This window comes from Budorcas taxicolor, chromosome 11, assembly GCF_023091745.1.
Source record: "Budorcas taxicolor isolate Tak-1 chromosome 11, Takin1.1, whole genome shotgun sequence".
Taxonomy (NCBI): Eukaryota; Metazoa; Chordata; class Mammalia; order Artiodactyla; family Bovidae; genus Budorcas; species Budorcas taxicolor.
The window spans coordinates 80978439-80991217 of record NC_068920.1 but is presented as its reverse complement, the minus strand read 5'-3'; the positions used below and the strand labels follow the sequence as shown (position 1 = coordinate 80991217).

The 12779-nt window shown below is 37.6% G+C and overlaps 1 protein-coding gene across 1 annotated transcript in view; it reads right to left on the bottom strand.

Moving 5' to 3' along the window:
- ARHGEF33 (Rho guanine nucleotide exchange factor 33) overlaps positions 1-12462 on the bottom strand; it is a 53120-nt gene extending 40658 nt beyond the window's left edge. Inside the window, exons 1-5 of the mRNA XM_052649396.1 lie at positions 12438-12462; positions 10726-10775; positions 2016-2180; positions 1572-1693; positions 277-419 (exon numbers count right to left, since the gene is read on the bottom strand). Coding sequence (XP_052505356.1) covers positions 277-419; positions 1572-1693; positions 2016-2180; positions 10726-10775; positions 12438-12462 — 505 coding nt within the window. The remainder of the gene's footprint in view (positions 1-276; positions 420-1571; positions 1694-2015; positions 2181-10725; positions 10776-12437) is intronic.
- Positions 12463-12779: the final 317 nt, after the last annotated feature.

The following is a 12779-nucleotide window of genomic DNA, read 5'->3' as shown; positions in this document are numbered from 1 at the left end:
TATTGTATAATAAGTTATTTCCAACCCGTTTGAAACTTAGAATACCCAGGTTAGTATTTTCCCTCAAAAGAAAATCTTTTAAATTTGGGCAGACTCTCTCCATCTCTTAGATCCTCTGAATTCTTCCACATTCCAGTTATAAAAGCAAAAATCCTGAGCAATACACCATTTTCATCTAATAAAGATGGAGGCTGTAAGCCTATTCTCAATGTTACCGAAGTCCTAGGAACCAAGGGAGAACTACTTGGCTAATTCAATATGATGTGTGAATTGTACCTTTTTCATAGGCCTGAGAAGGCAAAAGGTTTGTAAAGTCTTCACTTGGAAGAACAGGCTCCGGGATGTTGATGGAACGGAAAGGACTTCCTTGTGCTTGAGCAGGTCCAGCCTGTGATCCATGTTCTTCTTTCTGAGTTTTCCTAAAAAAAAAAAAAAAGTAAAAAGGCTCTTACTATGTGATGGGGTAAGAAAAGAGTCAGTTCAGAATAGGTCAAGAAAATTTCTGAACCATACAAAGTTGCAGTTTTCGTAAATTAAACACAGTTGAATACTAGCAATTCATATGATTCAATGCAACTCATCACCAAATACCTACAATTCACCTTCTAATTGTAATATCTGCATTCTTATTTTTCTGTTACTAGCTTCCCTGTTACAGAGTTTACAGTGGGAACAATTTCTTGGGATACTTTACATTCTCTTCACAAAGCAACACAAAGGTAGCAGGAAGGAGCAGGTACTCGACTAAAAACACTGAACCATTCTCCAGGGTCACACAAATATTAGTTATATTTTAAATTTGATCGTATTAAAACATGTAACAATGAAGATTATATCTATTGAGTGGTGAAGCTTTACTTAATTCAGCCTGGTTGGGCTATGGTTTAACATAAATTTATTTTCAATGGTCAAAGTAAAATAATAATAGTATTAGAGAAATTTCAGAAATCTAATAAAATCACTGGTGACCCACTATTTTAGCACAAAAATCATAATTTAAATATATCTTTCTAGTTGTTATTTTCCTGGTGGCTCAGCTGGTAAAGAGTCTGCCTGCAATGTGGGAGACCCAGATTCAATCCCTGGGTGGAAGAGATCCCCTGGAGAAGGAACTAGCAACCCACTCCAGTATTCTTGCCTGGAGGATTCTATGGACAGAGGTACCTAGTGGGCTACAGTCCATGGGGTCACAAAGAGTCGGACGAGACTGAGTGACTAACACTTTCACTTTCTAGTTGTTATTTTACGTTTTTACCGTTAAATTCTGCCTGCCACTTCATGTCATTTTCATTTAACTTCCAGTTATATTAAGTGTGTTTTCTGCTACTGTTCTTATTTCCCCCACCAGGAATTGAACCTTTGCACCCTGCATTGTAAACATGGAGTCTTAAGTACTGGACTGCCAGAGAAGTCCCACCATTCATTTTTGTGCTGCATAACTCTATCACATGCTGGTCCGTGGAGCCCAGTGGCCAGCTGTCCACCAATAGAGGGAAAGGTATTTCTGGTGCCCGTCTATGAGCCATTGCTTATATGTTTGCCTTTAGTCAGTTTTTTGGTCAGACACTCACTTGGCTTTAACTTTTCGAGATTCTCTTCGCTTCTCCTGTTGAAGCTGTTCAATTTTCTGTTGCATTTCTTCTTGTTTGGAAGTGATGGCCTGGATCATTGACATGGCATTGCTCAGCTCTTCCTAAAAAATAAGAATTTATATGTATTTAATCTAGTATATGAAGTTAAAGCATATAACATGATATCTAGTACACAGAAAACTTTTAATACATATTAAATGAATGAATGAGAGATGAAAACTTTACTTCTATTGTAGCTTCTAATCTTAACATAGAGATCCCACTAAGTAAAACATGATAGTTTTCCATGAAAGTTAGTGAATGGGCCAGAGGAAAATTCTTGTATTTGGTTGCTAGGCAAAAAGGCAAGTTTTTTGTTTTTTTTTTTTAACTTCTGTTAAGATGACCAGAAATCTCTAGGAGGGAAATAGAAGAAGGAACTACCTTAAAATAGTTCAATGAATTCTTCATCTCAGTAACTTTCTCTTCCATGGAACATCTGCAGCTCTTAACCTTCTCTTCCAAAGCATATTCTCCATGTTGAATTCTTGACAGTTCTTGCATTGCTTCTGTGAAGCCAGTTTTGAGTTCAGAGGCTAGAGCCTGCAACTAAATAATACACAAAGAGTGAATTCAATTTGCTGTAAATTATTATGAATGGTATCTCTGATCCCTTGGATGTTTCTTTTGTTTGCAAAACCAGGCTCTTGAACATGTACAGAACTCATTTACTAGAAGACTACTGTGTACATAACTTAAGGCAACTTTGGCCCCATTTGTCTAGGGAAAAGTGGGTCTTCTTTATATCACTCATGCTGAAGCTTGATAGTGATAAAAAAAAAAGCAACAATTTATTGTTTGCAAGTGTTCCTGCAACTTACTATTTATTCAAACACCTTTGATTAAAAAGAGATTTACTTTAAAAGCAAGCTATGCGTGTGAAAGACAGTGTTGATCAGTAACTCTTTGAATTCCATGCAAGAAAGGATGCTGAAGAAATTCAGTTCTTTCTTTCCTTAAAAAAAATGTAATGATAAAAAGTAATAATTAAGCATATCTGAATATTTCTTTGAAAGGGAAGAAGTTATTTTTTTCTATATTCTTGGATGATATCATGAAAAAGGAGATTATGGTGTTTCCAGGGGCAGGAAAACCTACAATGGTAGAAACTCAGCACATTGATAGTGACGAGAATCATCTTCAGCTGTCAAGCCTGGTCATGTAGGAATGCACACTTGGATTTTTATTGTCAACTTCCAACCATGAAAAGGGTGTCAATTTTGGAGTCAGGTAGGGTATAAATCCTAGCAACTCTCCTATAAGTACTAAAACCTCAGGCAAGTTTCTTTGTAGCAATTTCCTCAGGCAAGCCTCTTTGTAGCAATTTCCTCATCCATAATATAGCTAGGATAATATTTCACAGGACTGTCTTGAGAATTAAACGAATAAATGTAGGTAAGGTACCTACCACAGCATATGATTGTTATGTAAAAACTATTCAAGAAATTTTAATTTTTTTCCCCCTTGAAGTGGCAAATCAGAAAGCTAAGCACAAATAGAAATGTGGAGAAAATGGAGCACTTCTAAAGTTCAGTTTTATTTATTGAGTCAATGAAAAAAGCATTTTCAACAAACAAAAGGTTAAGAAAATAACAATAAGGTAATAATAACATTACTTACATGATTTTTATGATCTTACATTCTGCTAAGTATAGAAATGCTTACTCCAGATTGCTTTTTAAAACAGAACTTTTTAGGAGCCTTAAACACCCTTTCCAAATGGTTCCAACTTGTGTGACATCTCAAAGTATAAAATGAATTACTCTTTTGCACCGTATTTTCAAAATATAGGGCTTGTGGGTCTCTGTGCTTCACAGAGGGCTTGGAGGAGGGGGAAATAAGAGGAATCAAGGAGATCATTCCGAGGAAACAGAAGCATGACATCTCAGGTGTTTGGAGCTGAAAGATTGGGAAACAACATGAGCAATCTGTATTTCATTCCAGTCATTTTTAATTTTGATACGTCTGTGATGGGTTTCAGCACATGTCCTAATTCAGTTGTCATGTTAGGTTAAATCACCAGATCAACTACATTTGATTTGGTAATTTTCATTATACAAATTCACCTTCTGTGAGGAAAATGAAGTCGATGGTCATGTGATATCAAAGCAAAATGTAGGCACGTTTTAAAATTGAAGGAAGGAAACCTAACATTCACTCATGTTTCCTGCTTGGAAAAAAAAAGGGAACCACTTTCCAACAGAAATAGGTTTCATTTTCACTATTCCCCTAGGTGGATGTGTGGCATTTTGCCCAGGAGGCAAAAGGAAGCAGCAGGATTCTCTACACCTGTAGAACCCCAGTTCTCAAAAATTAAGAGCTATCAATACATTTCACTAACAGCCAGGTTATATAGGGACTTTGGGAATTCTGAAACCATTTTGAGCTAGGGGCGCCCATTTTCTTTCCATATGTTACTTTGAGCTCCTTCAATACCTGCCACTGGAGTAACACTACTGCTTTATAAACAGCTTCACAACCACTGATCAGGCCAGGGGGATGCCATATATAGTGAGTACAATCACACACCTGAGACTACAGGTCACTTTTAAGTTGCTTGGGAGATTTTGAAAACTTTTAGCTACTGCAGACTGGTTTTCTGGTACCAACTGGCCATTCCTTTGTAAGCAAAAAAAAAAAAAAACCCTCTAAAGACGTGGACTTATTTGCTCTGCTCTGTCTCCAGCTTTCTTGTTTAACAGCCCACAGCCCACCCCCAGGATTAGAAATGGGTGTCTACCTTGTTCTCCAGCGAGTTGAACACGTTCCTCATCTCGTTGATTTTTTCGTGAAGCTGCTCTAGAGAGGTTATGATCCCTCCATCCTGCCGCTGGAGGCGGGCTCCCACCGGAGGCAGGTTCAGGGAACTCTTGTACTTGGAAGCCTACGGTACCACAGAGGGCTTCTTAGGCTCAAAGAAATAGGGGAGGGGCTTCTGAATTCTTCGTATTTCCTGCTCTTAAATGAATTTCTGTTTCTCAATTTCCTTTACTTTCTTGGCTCTTAACTCTTCTCAAGATGAATTTTAATCATTGTCTTCCAAATTTGTTTTTTCACCAAAGATCCCTTAAACTAAATTTTCATAAATTAAGCAGGTTATTCCAACTTGTCTTTTACACAAACTTCTCCTTCCCTTCTGTCTCATTATTAAAGTCAGAAAAGTAGGGAATGGGCCTGTGCTTTGAGAACTCTGCAAAGTTTTAAATATCAAGATTTGAGAAATCTCCACAAGGTATGCCAAATTCCTGTGACACCTGACTAAAAGCTCTACAGGAGCAAAAGCTCAGGTATTTTGAAGTAGCCCATAATGACAAGAATGCCAGGGTAATTGCTTTGGCTTCCCCCTAAATCAGGGTTGCTACAGAAGAAATGGGGTCTTTCTGCCAGCTGCCACTCCCTAATTTTTAGCCTCCGTTAATCCAATGCAATGGATTAACCCATTGCCATTAATTTAACGCAGTGATTTAAAACACAAAGTGAGTCATTTGAACAGTCAAGAGTAAATTTCCCAAATCTAGTCCTCTACACTTCCTGCAGAAGTTGATCCTTAAAGTCATTCTTACCAGGCCACACTGAGGCTGATAGGAAGCCTGGTGTGGTGGAAACTTATCTTATCTATCCCTGGATGCAACACAGATCTAGCAGAGATAGCTTCTCTGGAGTTAGAAGAACATGCCTCAATGGTAAAAAGAGACTGAGGCTTAAACAGGGCTTACAAATCCTAGAAAACATTTGATGGAAATTTTGATGATGAAACCTATTACTGTAGGACTGGTTCCCATAGTTTTACAGTTAGAGTTTCTTTGGGCATATAACCCATTTTCTTAAATTATTAATATTTTTATTACAGAGAAAAAGGAAAAAAGAGAGTCACCCCAAATTTCATTACTTTAATATAACCATTACCATTTTGGTATATTTCCTTCTGTTTTGTACTATGAATATAAATGCAAGTATTAATAGCATTGGCTTTGGCTTCCTGGGTGGCATGGTGGTAAAGAATTAACCTTCCAATGCAGCAGATGTAAGAGAAATGGATTTGATCCCTGGGTTGGGAAGATCCCTTAGAGTAGGAAATGGCAACCCACTCCAGTATCCTTAGCTGAAAAATTCCATGAACAGAGGAGTCTGGTGGGCTATGGTCCATCATGTCTCAAAGAGTCAGACATGACTAAGCACACATGCATGCATATTTATAGTGTTGAAATCACATAAAAGATATATTTTGATTCTGCCCTCCTTTTTCTTTCCTTTTGCATAACATTCTTATAAGCCCTTCCCTCAGCCTTCAAATGTTTGTCTAAGTGTACATTTTTAATGGCTATATAATATTCTATCCTACAAGTATGCCAGAGTTTACCTACTCATTCACCTTTGTTGTAAATTTGTTATTTATAATTTTTCAATATAAGATAATACATTGAAATATGATGCTTTTTACTTAAAACTTTATATATATTTCAGTTATTTCCTTTGGATAATTCTTAAATATGAAATTACTGAGTCAAAGGATGTTAGGTAGTATTGACCGAAAGAAAAATATACCATGTTGGAATATATTCAATTAATTAATAATTATACAAAATACATTTGACCAGAGGGCTTGAAAAGTTATACTATTATGGTTGTATATATTCTTGGAAACATACTGTATGACATGCAATGTCCTAAATTAGTGTATTTGGAAAATCATGTCTTAGATAAGACATATGAAACATAAGTAATATAAATGGTAGAAGTTAAAGTGTCTACATTCATGAGGTTACACATGAGCCAAAAACATGGCTGGGGTTCAAGTCATTAGTGTGAGGGTTGCACCAGAACTAAACTGTGCTGTTACCACATCTGTTGCCTTAACTGGAGGACCCTCAACCTTCACTTCTCATGTTAATAAAATCATAATTTTAAAGTATATATTCCAAATGAAGTAATCAAGGCTAAATCAACATAGTGTGACTCTGGAAAAGAGATTGGGGTGGACTTTGAGAGGGTTATGGACAATGGACAAGAGACAAAAAGGAGAAGGATAGATTTGGATTCAAATAAAAGGGAGTGTACTAAGCTAAGCTAAGGAGTAGTCAGTGTGTCTACTGATTCACCTGGTCCACAGTAATTCTACCTGGAGTGAACTGGGAGATGAGACTGCTCATTCTACTGTTGACTTCTGTGATCTGATTTAGGTCACAGTACCATATTCTTACCAAACAGGTTATGTTCATCCAAAGAACAGGAAGCCAATTAGGGGTATGAACATTTTAACACTTTTACTGCATTTGAATTATATTAGTCAAAAAATAATACTCCTTGTTTTAATCATTGTTTCTTTGAGCTCCAACCTTTTCTTCTATTTATTAGCCATCTGCAATTTTGTTTTGGTAAATTGTGTTCTTCACCCATATTCTATCAGGGTTTCAGACTTTTCCTTTTTATTGATTCTATAAACTATTTATATATCATTAAAGCTCTGTAATATTTTTGTAGGAAATTTTCCAGTTTTTGTTATTTGTCTCTGAATTTGTTGAAAATATTTTTACATTGGGAAAATTTTTAATTGGGATGTGAGGTAGTCACTAACCTTTCCCTTTGTGATTTTTTTCCAGTGCTTTTTTTCTTAAAAAGACATCCAGAGACAAAATAAATATTCACTAACTCTAAACTTCTATGGCTTTTAAAAATATTTAATCCTTTAATTCACTTTTGAGTTTATTTTGATTAGAGTATGAAGCAAAGATCTCTTCTTTTTTTGCAAAGAACCAGTTTTCCAAACACCATTTAGCACCAAACTAAAATGACTACATCAGACCCCTTGGCTTAAAGCAATATACACATCTCATGATATCCATTCATTCATTCAACTAATATTTATTGAATATGTATTATATTCCAGGCATTATACTTTGTTCTGAGAGTATAACAAAGAGCAAAATGTACTAATCCCTGCCATTGGAGCTTACATTCTAGAGAAGGAGACAGACAATTGAAAAATAATAAACAAGTTAATATTTACTATAATGTTAGGTAGGGATTGAGAGGTCTGTTGAGAAAATAAGGAGATAGAAAATGTTTGAAATGTCACATTTTCCTTCACCTTTCATATTTTGCTCTTCCTTTTAAGTATAGATTGTATCTATTCTAGTTAATCTCTCCCTGTATCCCTCCTTCCTTGTCCTCTTCTTTATTTCTCCTCCTTCATCTTCTTTTGGTTAAATGTTGCTTGGAGTAAACAGACTGGGGCTTAGGAGACATTCTTTTAAAACAAGGACGGGGTTATAATCACAGCATCACAGAGGTCACATGGGGCAAGTTCACTTCCACTGCTTCATTTGTTCCTCCGTGAACAGATGTACTTGGATGTATACAATAAGAGAATGAGGCCATCCCCACTGCAGCTATATTTAGCCAACATTCAGGGAGTGACCTACATAAAATCTGTAATAGACTTTAAATCATACCTGAGTTTAAAGAGATAGTCACACTCATTCAAATGCCACACACACGTCAGGTGTTAACAGAGGGGAGGTGGTCGGGGAGGTCTTAGACAGACAAGTGAAGCATCAGATCAGCACTGAAGGAAGATTCACTTCCTGTTTCCAGACCATTGTTCAGGCTAGTCCCTCTGCCTAAAATTACCCTTCCCCACATCCATTTACCAAATGATTAACTCGTTCTTACAGGCCTGATCCAAATCCTTCAGTTAAAATTAATTCATCCCTTTTTCATATTCTACAGAATTTTCAAACTCTGTTGAAATTCTTCCAAACAGCCTACCTTGTATTTATTGTATGTTTTTCAGGACACTTAAAAATCAGTAAGAATATCTGTTTCATCTCCCATTAGGCCAAGCAGTAGACTTGCACATAGTAACTGCTCAATAAATATGCATTAAGTTGAAATGAGGCTCTTTTCTTCAACCTCTCTCTTTGCTGGTCTGGTTCTAAGAGCAACATGATTACGATGTTTTCATAATCTTGTGCTGGTTTGCCCTAATTGGGTCCTCAGCAGTGATCTCTTACATGATATTTTTTGGGGACTTGTTGTTATTTTCATTTTACTGTTACTCAAAGTAAACAAATTTAAATCACATTTCCCCAAACTACCTGCTTCTCTGGATTTCTATATCTCTATTTGGGAGACCACTCTTTTTCATAGTTGTTGTTTTATCCCTCAGTCATGTCCAACTCTTTTGCAACCCCACGGACAATAGCCCACCAGACTCCTCTGTCCGTGGGATTTCGAAATGCAAGAATACTGGAGTGGGTTGCCATTTCCTTCTCCAGGGGATCTTCCTGATCCAGAGATAGAACCTGCATCTTCTGCACTGGCAGGCAGATTGTTTACCACTGAGCCACCATGGAAGCCCCCTTATCCTAGCTGTTGTTCAGTCGCTAAGTCATGTCCGATTCTTTGCGACCCCATGGACTGCAGCACACCAGGCTTCTCCGTCCTTCATCATTTCCTGGAGTTTGCTCAAACTCATGACCATTGAGTCACGATGCCATCCCCCTTCTCCTCCTGCCCTCAATCTTTCCCAGCATCAGAATCTTTTCCAGTGAGTCAGCTGTTTGTAGCAGGTGGCCAAAGTATTACAGCTTCAGCATCAGTCCTTCCAGTAGAATATTCAGGGTTGATTTCCTTTATATCTCCTTGCTGTCCAAGAGACTCTCAAGAGTCTTCTCCAGCACCACAATTTGAAAGCGTTGATTCTTTGGTGCTCAACCTTCTTTATGGTCTAACACATCTGTACATGACTATGGGAAAAATCATAACTTTGACTACACAGACCTTTGTTGGAAAAGCCATGTCTCTGCTTTTTAACATGCTAAGTTTGTCATAGCTTCTCTTCCAAGGAGCAAGCATCTTTTAATTTCATGCTTGCAGTCACCATCCTCAGTGATTTTGGAGCCAAGAAAATAAAATCTCTCTCTCTTTCCACTTTTTCCCCATCTCTTTGCCATGAAATGATGGGACCAGATGCCATGATCTTAGTTTTTTGAATGTTATGTATTTCATAAACTTTTTCATTCTCCTCTTTCACCTGCACCAAGAGGCTCTTTAGTTCCTCTTCACTTTCTACCATTAGAGTGGTGTCATCTACGTATCTGAGGTTGTTGATATTTCTCCTGGCAATCTCGATTCCATCTGTGAGTCATCCAGACTAGCATTTTGCATGATGTAGTCTATATATAAGTTAAATAAGCAGGGTGACAATAAACAGCCTTGATGTACTCTTTCCCCAATTTTGAACCAGTCCATTGTTCCATGTCCGATTCTAAATGTTGCTTCTTGCCCTGCATACAGATTTCTCAGGAGACCGGTAAGGTGGTCTGGTATACCAGGGCTTAAAACCTCAAGAGCCAACTTTGAAATCATGCTTTCTCCCAACCCCCACCTAACCCTGTCAGTTTTTTCTTCCTTCTCAAGTATTCCAAATAGCAATGCCTTAAGTCTAGAGAGTAGCATGGGTTTCCCTAGCCCAAGCTGTTTTCACATTACATATTATGTCAGAATGAACTCTATGATTTTTAAGGAAAGAAATTTACTTTAAATTACAGTTGGTAGATAGAAACCAAAGAAATACTATGGAGAGGGCAAAGTGACTGTCATTGCAAACATATCACATAAAAGTTAGCAGAAATTTATCACCCTCATAAATCAAATTATTCCCATTGTTTGAAAAGAGCTTAACTTTTTTTCTGTTATCATATATGAACATTTGCAGTGTTAACCCCCTTTTATTCTCAATTCTCCCCACTAAAATAAGACACTAAAAAAAGCAGCTCTTGTTCTCTCCTTCTCATGGAAATGTTATCACACAGGATAATGGCCAGAATGATGGTAACAACAAAAAGAAAAGCATCATTGGTGTGGGAGTGGTGGTGCTGTATTTCATAAACTGGGTAAGCTGTCCTTCAGTCATCAGTTTTCACCAAAGTACAATGTGAATGGTACTCTTGACCCTGCTTATCTCACAGTCTTAAGTGAACAAACACAATGATACATGTAGAAGCTTTGGTGAGTGCTAAAAACAATGTGTACATAAAGGACAGTCATCATTGTGAAACGTAAAAGAGTTGAAGACAATCTATGTTTTTACCTGGTAAATCTGTGCGGAAGGATTATTCATTGGCTTATGTTCATTATCTCCTGTAGGGAAAAGAGCTCAGTTTAATCAATACAATTCATTCTGTCCCTATTCTCTTCAGACATGCAGGGAACGAGGGGACCTCCAGGATACTAAATCTGTACTTGCATGATAAGCCAATGATTCAACAGAAACAGAAGATCAATTGGCATAGGTTATTTTATATTACATTCTAATGATCAAACCATATCTACCTGATATATCTCTTGTAGTAGAAAATCATGAGCTACCAAGGAGGGGAAGTTTCTCAGTCAAAGTGAGTGATAAATGATCATTCAGTAGCTAGAAGGGAATGCCCATGAAGGGTCTCTTTCAGACTTCCCTGGCAGTCCAGTGGTTAAGACTCTGAGCTTCCACTGCAGAGGACACAAGTTTGATCCCTGGTCAAGGAACTAAGATCCAACAAGCCACATGGCAAGGCCAAAAAAAAAAAAGGGTCTGTCTCATTCTTGGGGCTGAGTGAAGTTTATCTGAGGGGCTAGTTCCAGTTAGGAAGTCATTTATCCAGTGGTCACTCAATTGTTCTCAGGAGGCCTGTGTAAAATGTTATTTACTTCTCCTGCCTCTGATCCTTGCTAAACTTCAGAGCTCTGCCCTCTGTCATGCCCAGATCAGCTAAAGGAATTTTGCTGTCTTCCTGGGCAAGAGGGTTGATGGAAGGAAATTTCAATACAAAGGGTCTCCGAAGGATGCAGGCAGAAAGAAAACAGTATTGTCAACACTAGAGACAGGTCAAACACAAAGAAAGTAGTAGATTATGAAAACCATTTGCACTAGGGAGGAAAAAGATTAGCCTAGAATGTACCTGTCAGAACCTCAGCCCTGAGGTTGCATAAAATGTACACCTCACATGCAGCCCTTTGCTTATCCATTTTAGCCACATCTCCTTTGTATCACATTGTATGAATCAAGCAGTTTGTAGATAAAGTCCCCAGCTGCAAATATTTGGATGTATAGATGTGTACATTGTTCTCCTAGGACATTCAGGTACAGAAAACCCTTCCTTAGAGGAACCAGCCTCAGTATGTTAAGTTTATAAATAATATATAACCTCAGCTCAGAGCTTCTACACACCAAACTATAAAATCCAGATGGTTTGAGATTACCAAAATCCCCCTCATGAGCTTGAGTGGATTTACTTAACCTATTTCATGCTATGTCCCAACAGCCTGGTATAATGGCAAGAACCAGAACCTGGGGACAGAGACCAGGGTCCCAGATCAAACTCTGACATTTTGGAGCTATAGCCTCACTTCTCTATGACTTTCTTTACCTATCAATTGAAGATGATAACAGATCCTACTTTTATATGGTTGATTCTGTGTGGTAAAGTTTAAAAGAGAAAGCCCTCATGTTTCCAGGTCAGCCTAGAAGATGTTGGATGTCTGTTAGTTCAATATATATCTTGACCCTTTTCAGGAGGTCATTCTGAGGCAGTCCTAAAATTATTGCTAAGATAAGTAAGAAACTACTATAGATATACATGTAGCATTTCCCGTTTCCCCAGTACCACGTCTGTGCTCTTCCTGGTCATTCTGTTATGATAATGAAATAAGAATAGTCAAGTTAACATATTATTCATGTTGTGAGATAAGGGCAAGACAAGCCTACAACCTATATTTCTTAAATCCTGAGCCTTAAGCAAGACATAGGAAAAATCTAACCTTGCTTGGTTTTGGTCTTTTCCATGGTGCCTGTTGCTTCTCTCCTCCAGCTTATTCAACACTGCATCTTCATCGTCCCTGGATCAGGCCATCCCCTCGTCCCCAGACCTGTCAGTTGAAATCAAGAGTAAGGGAACAGGTGAAGTGACTGGACTTACTTTATGTGCTAACTTTAAAAAATCGAAACGAACACAGAAGCAACAGGTGTTATGTGCAGCTTCAGAAGAGTGAAAATATTAAGTTAAGCACATATTTAGCTTAAAACTCAAAGGTAAATATTTTGTCAACAAGTATGAATTTCATTACTTAAAATTATGGTAGTTTTTAATATACTGAATTCTG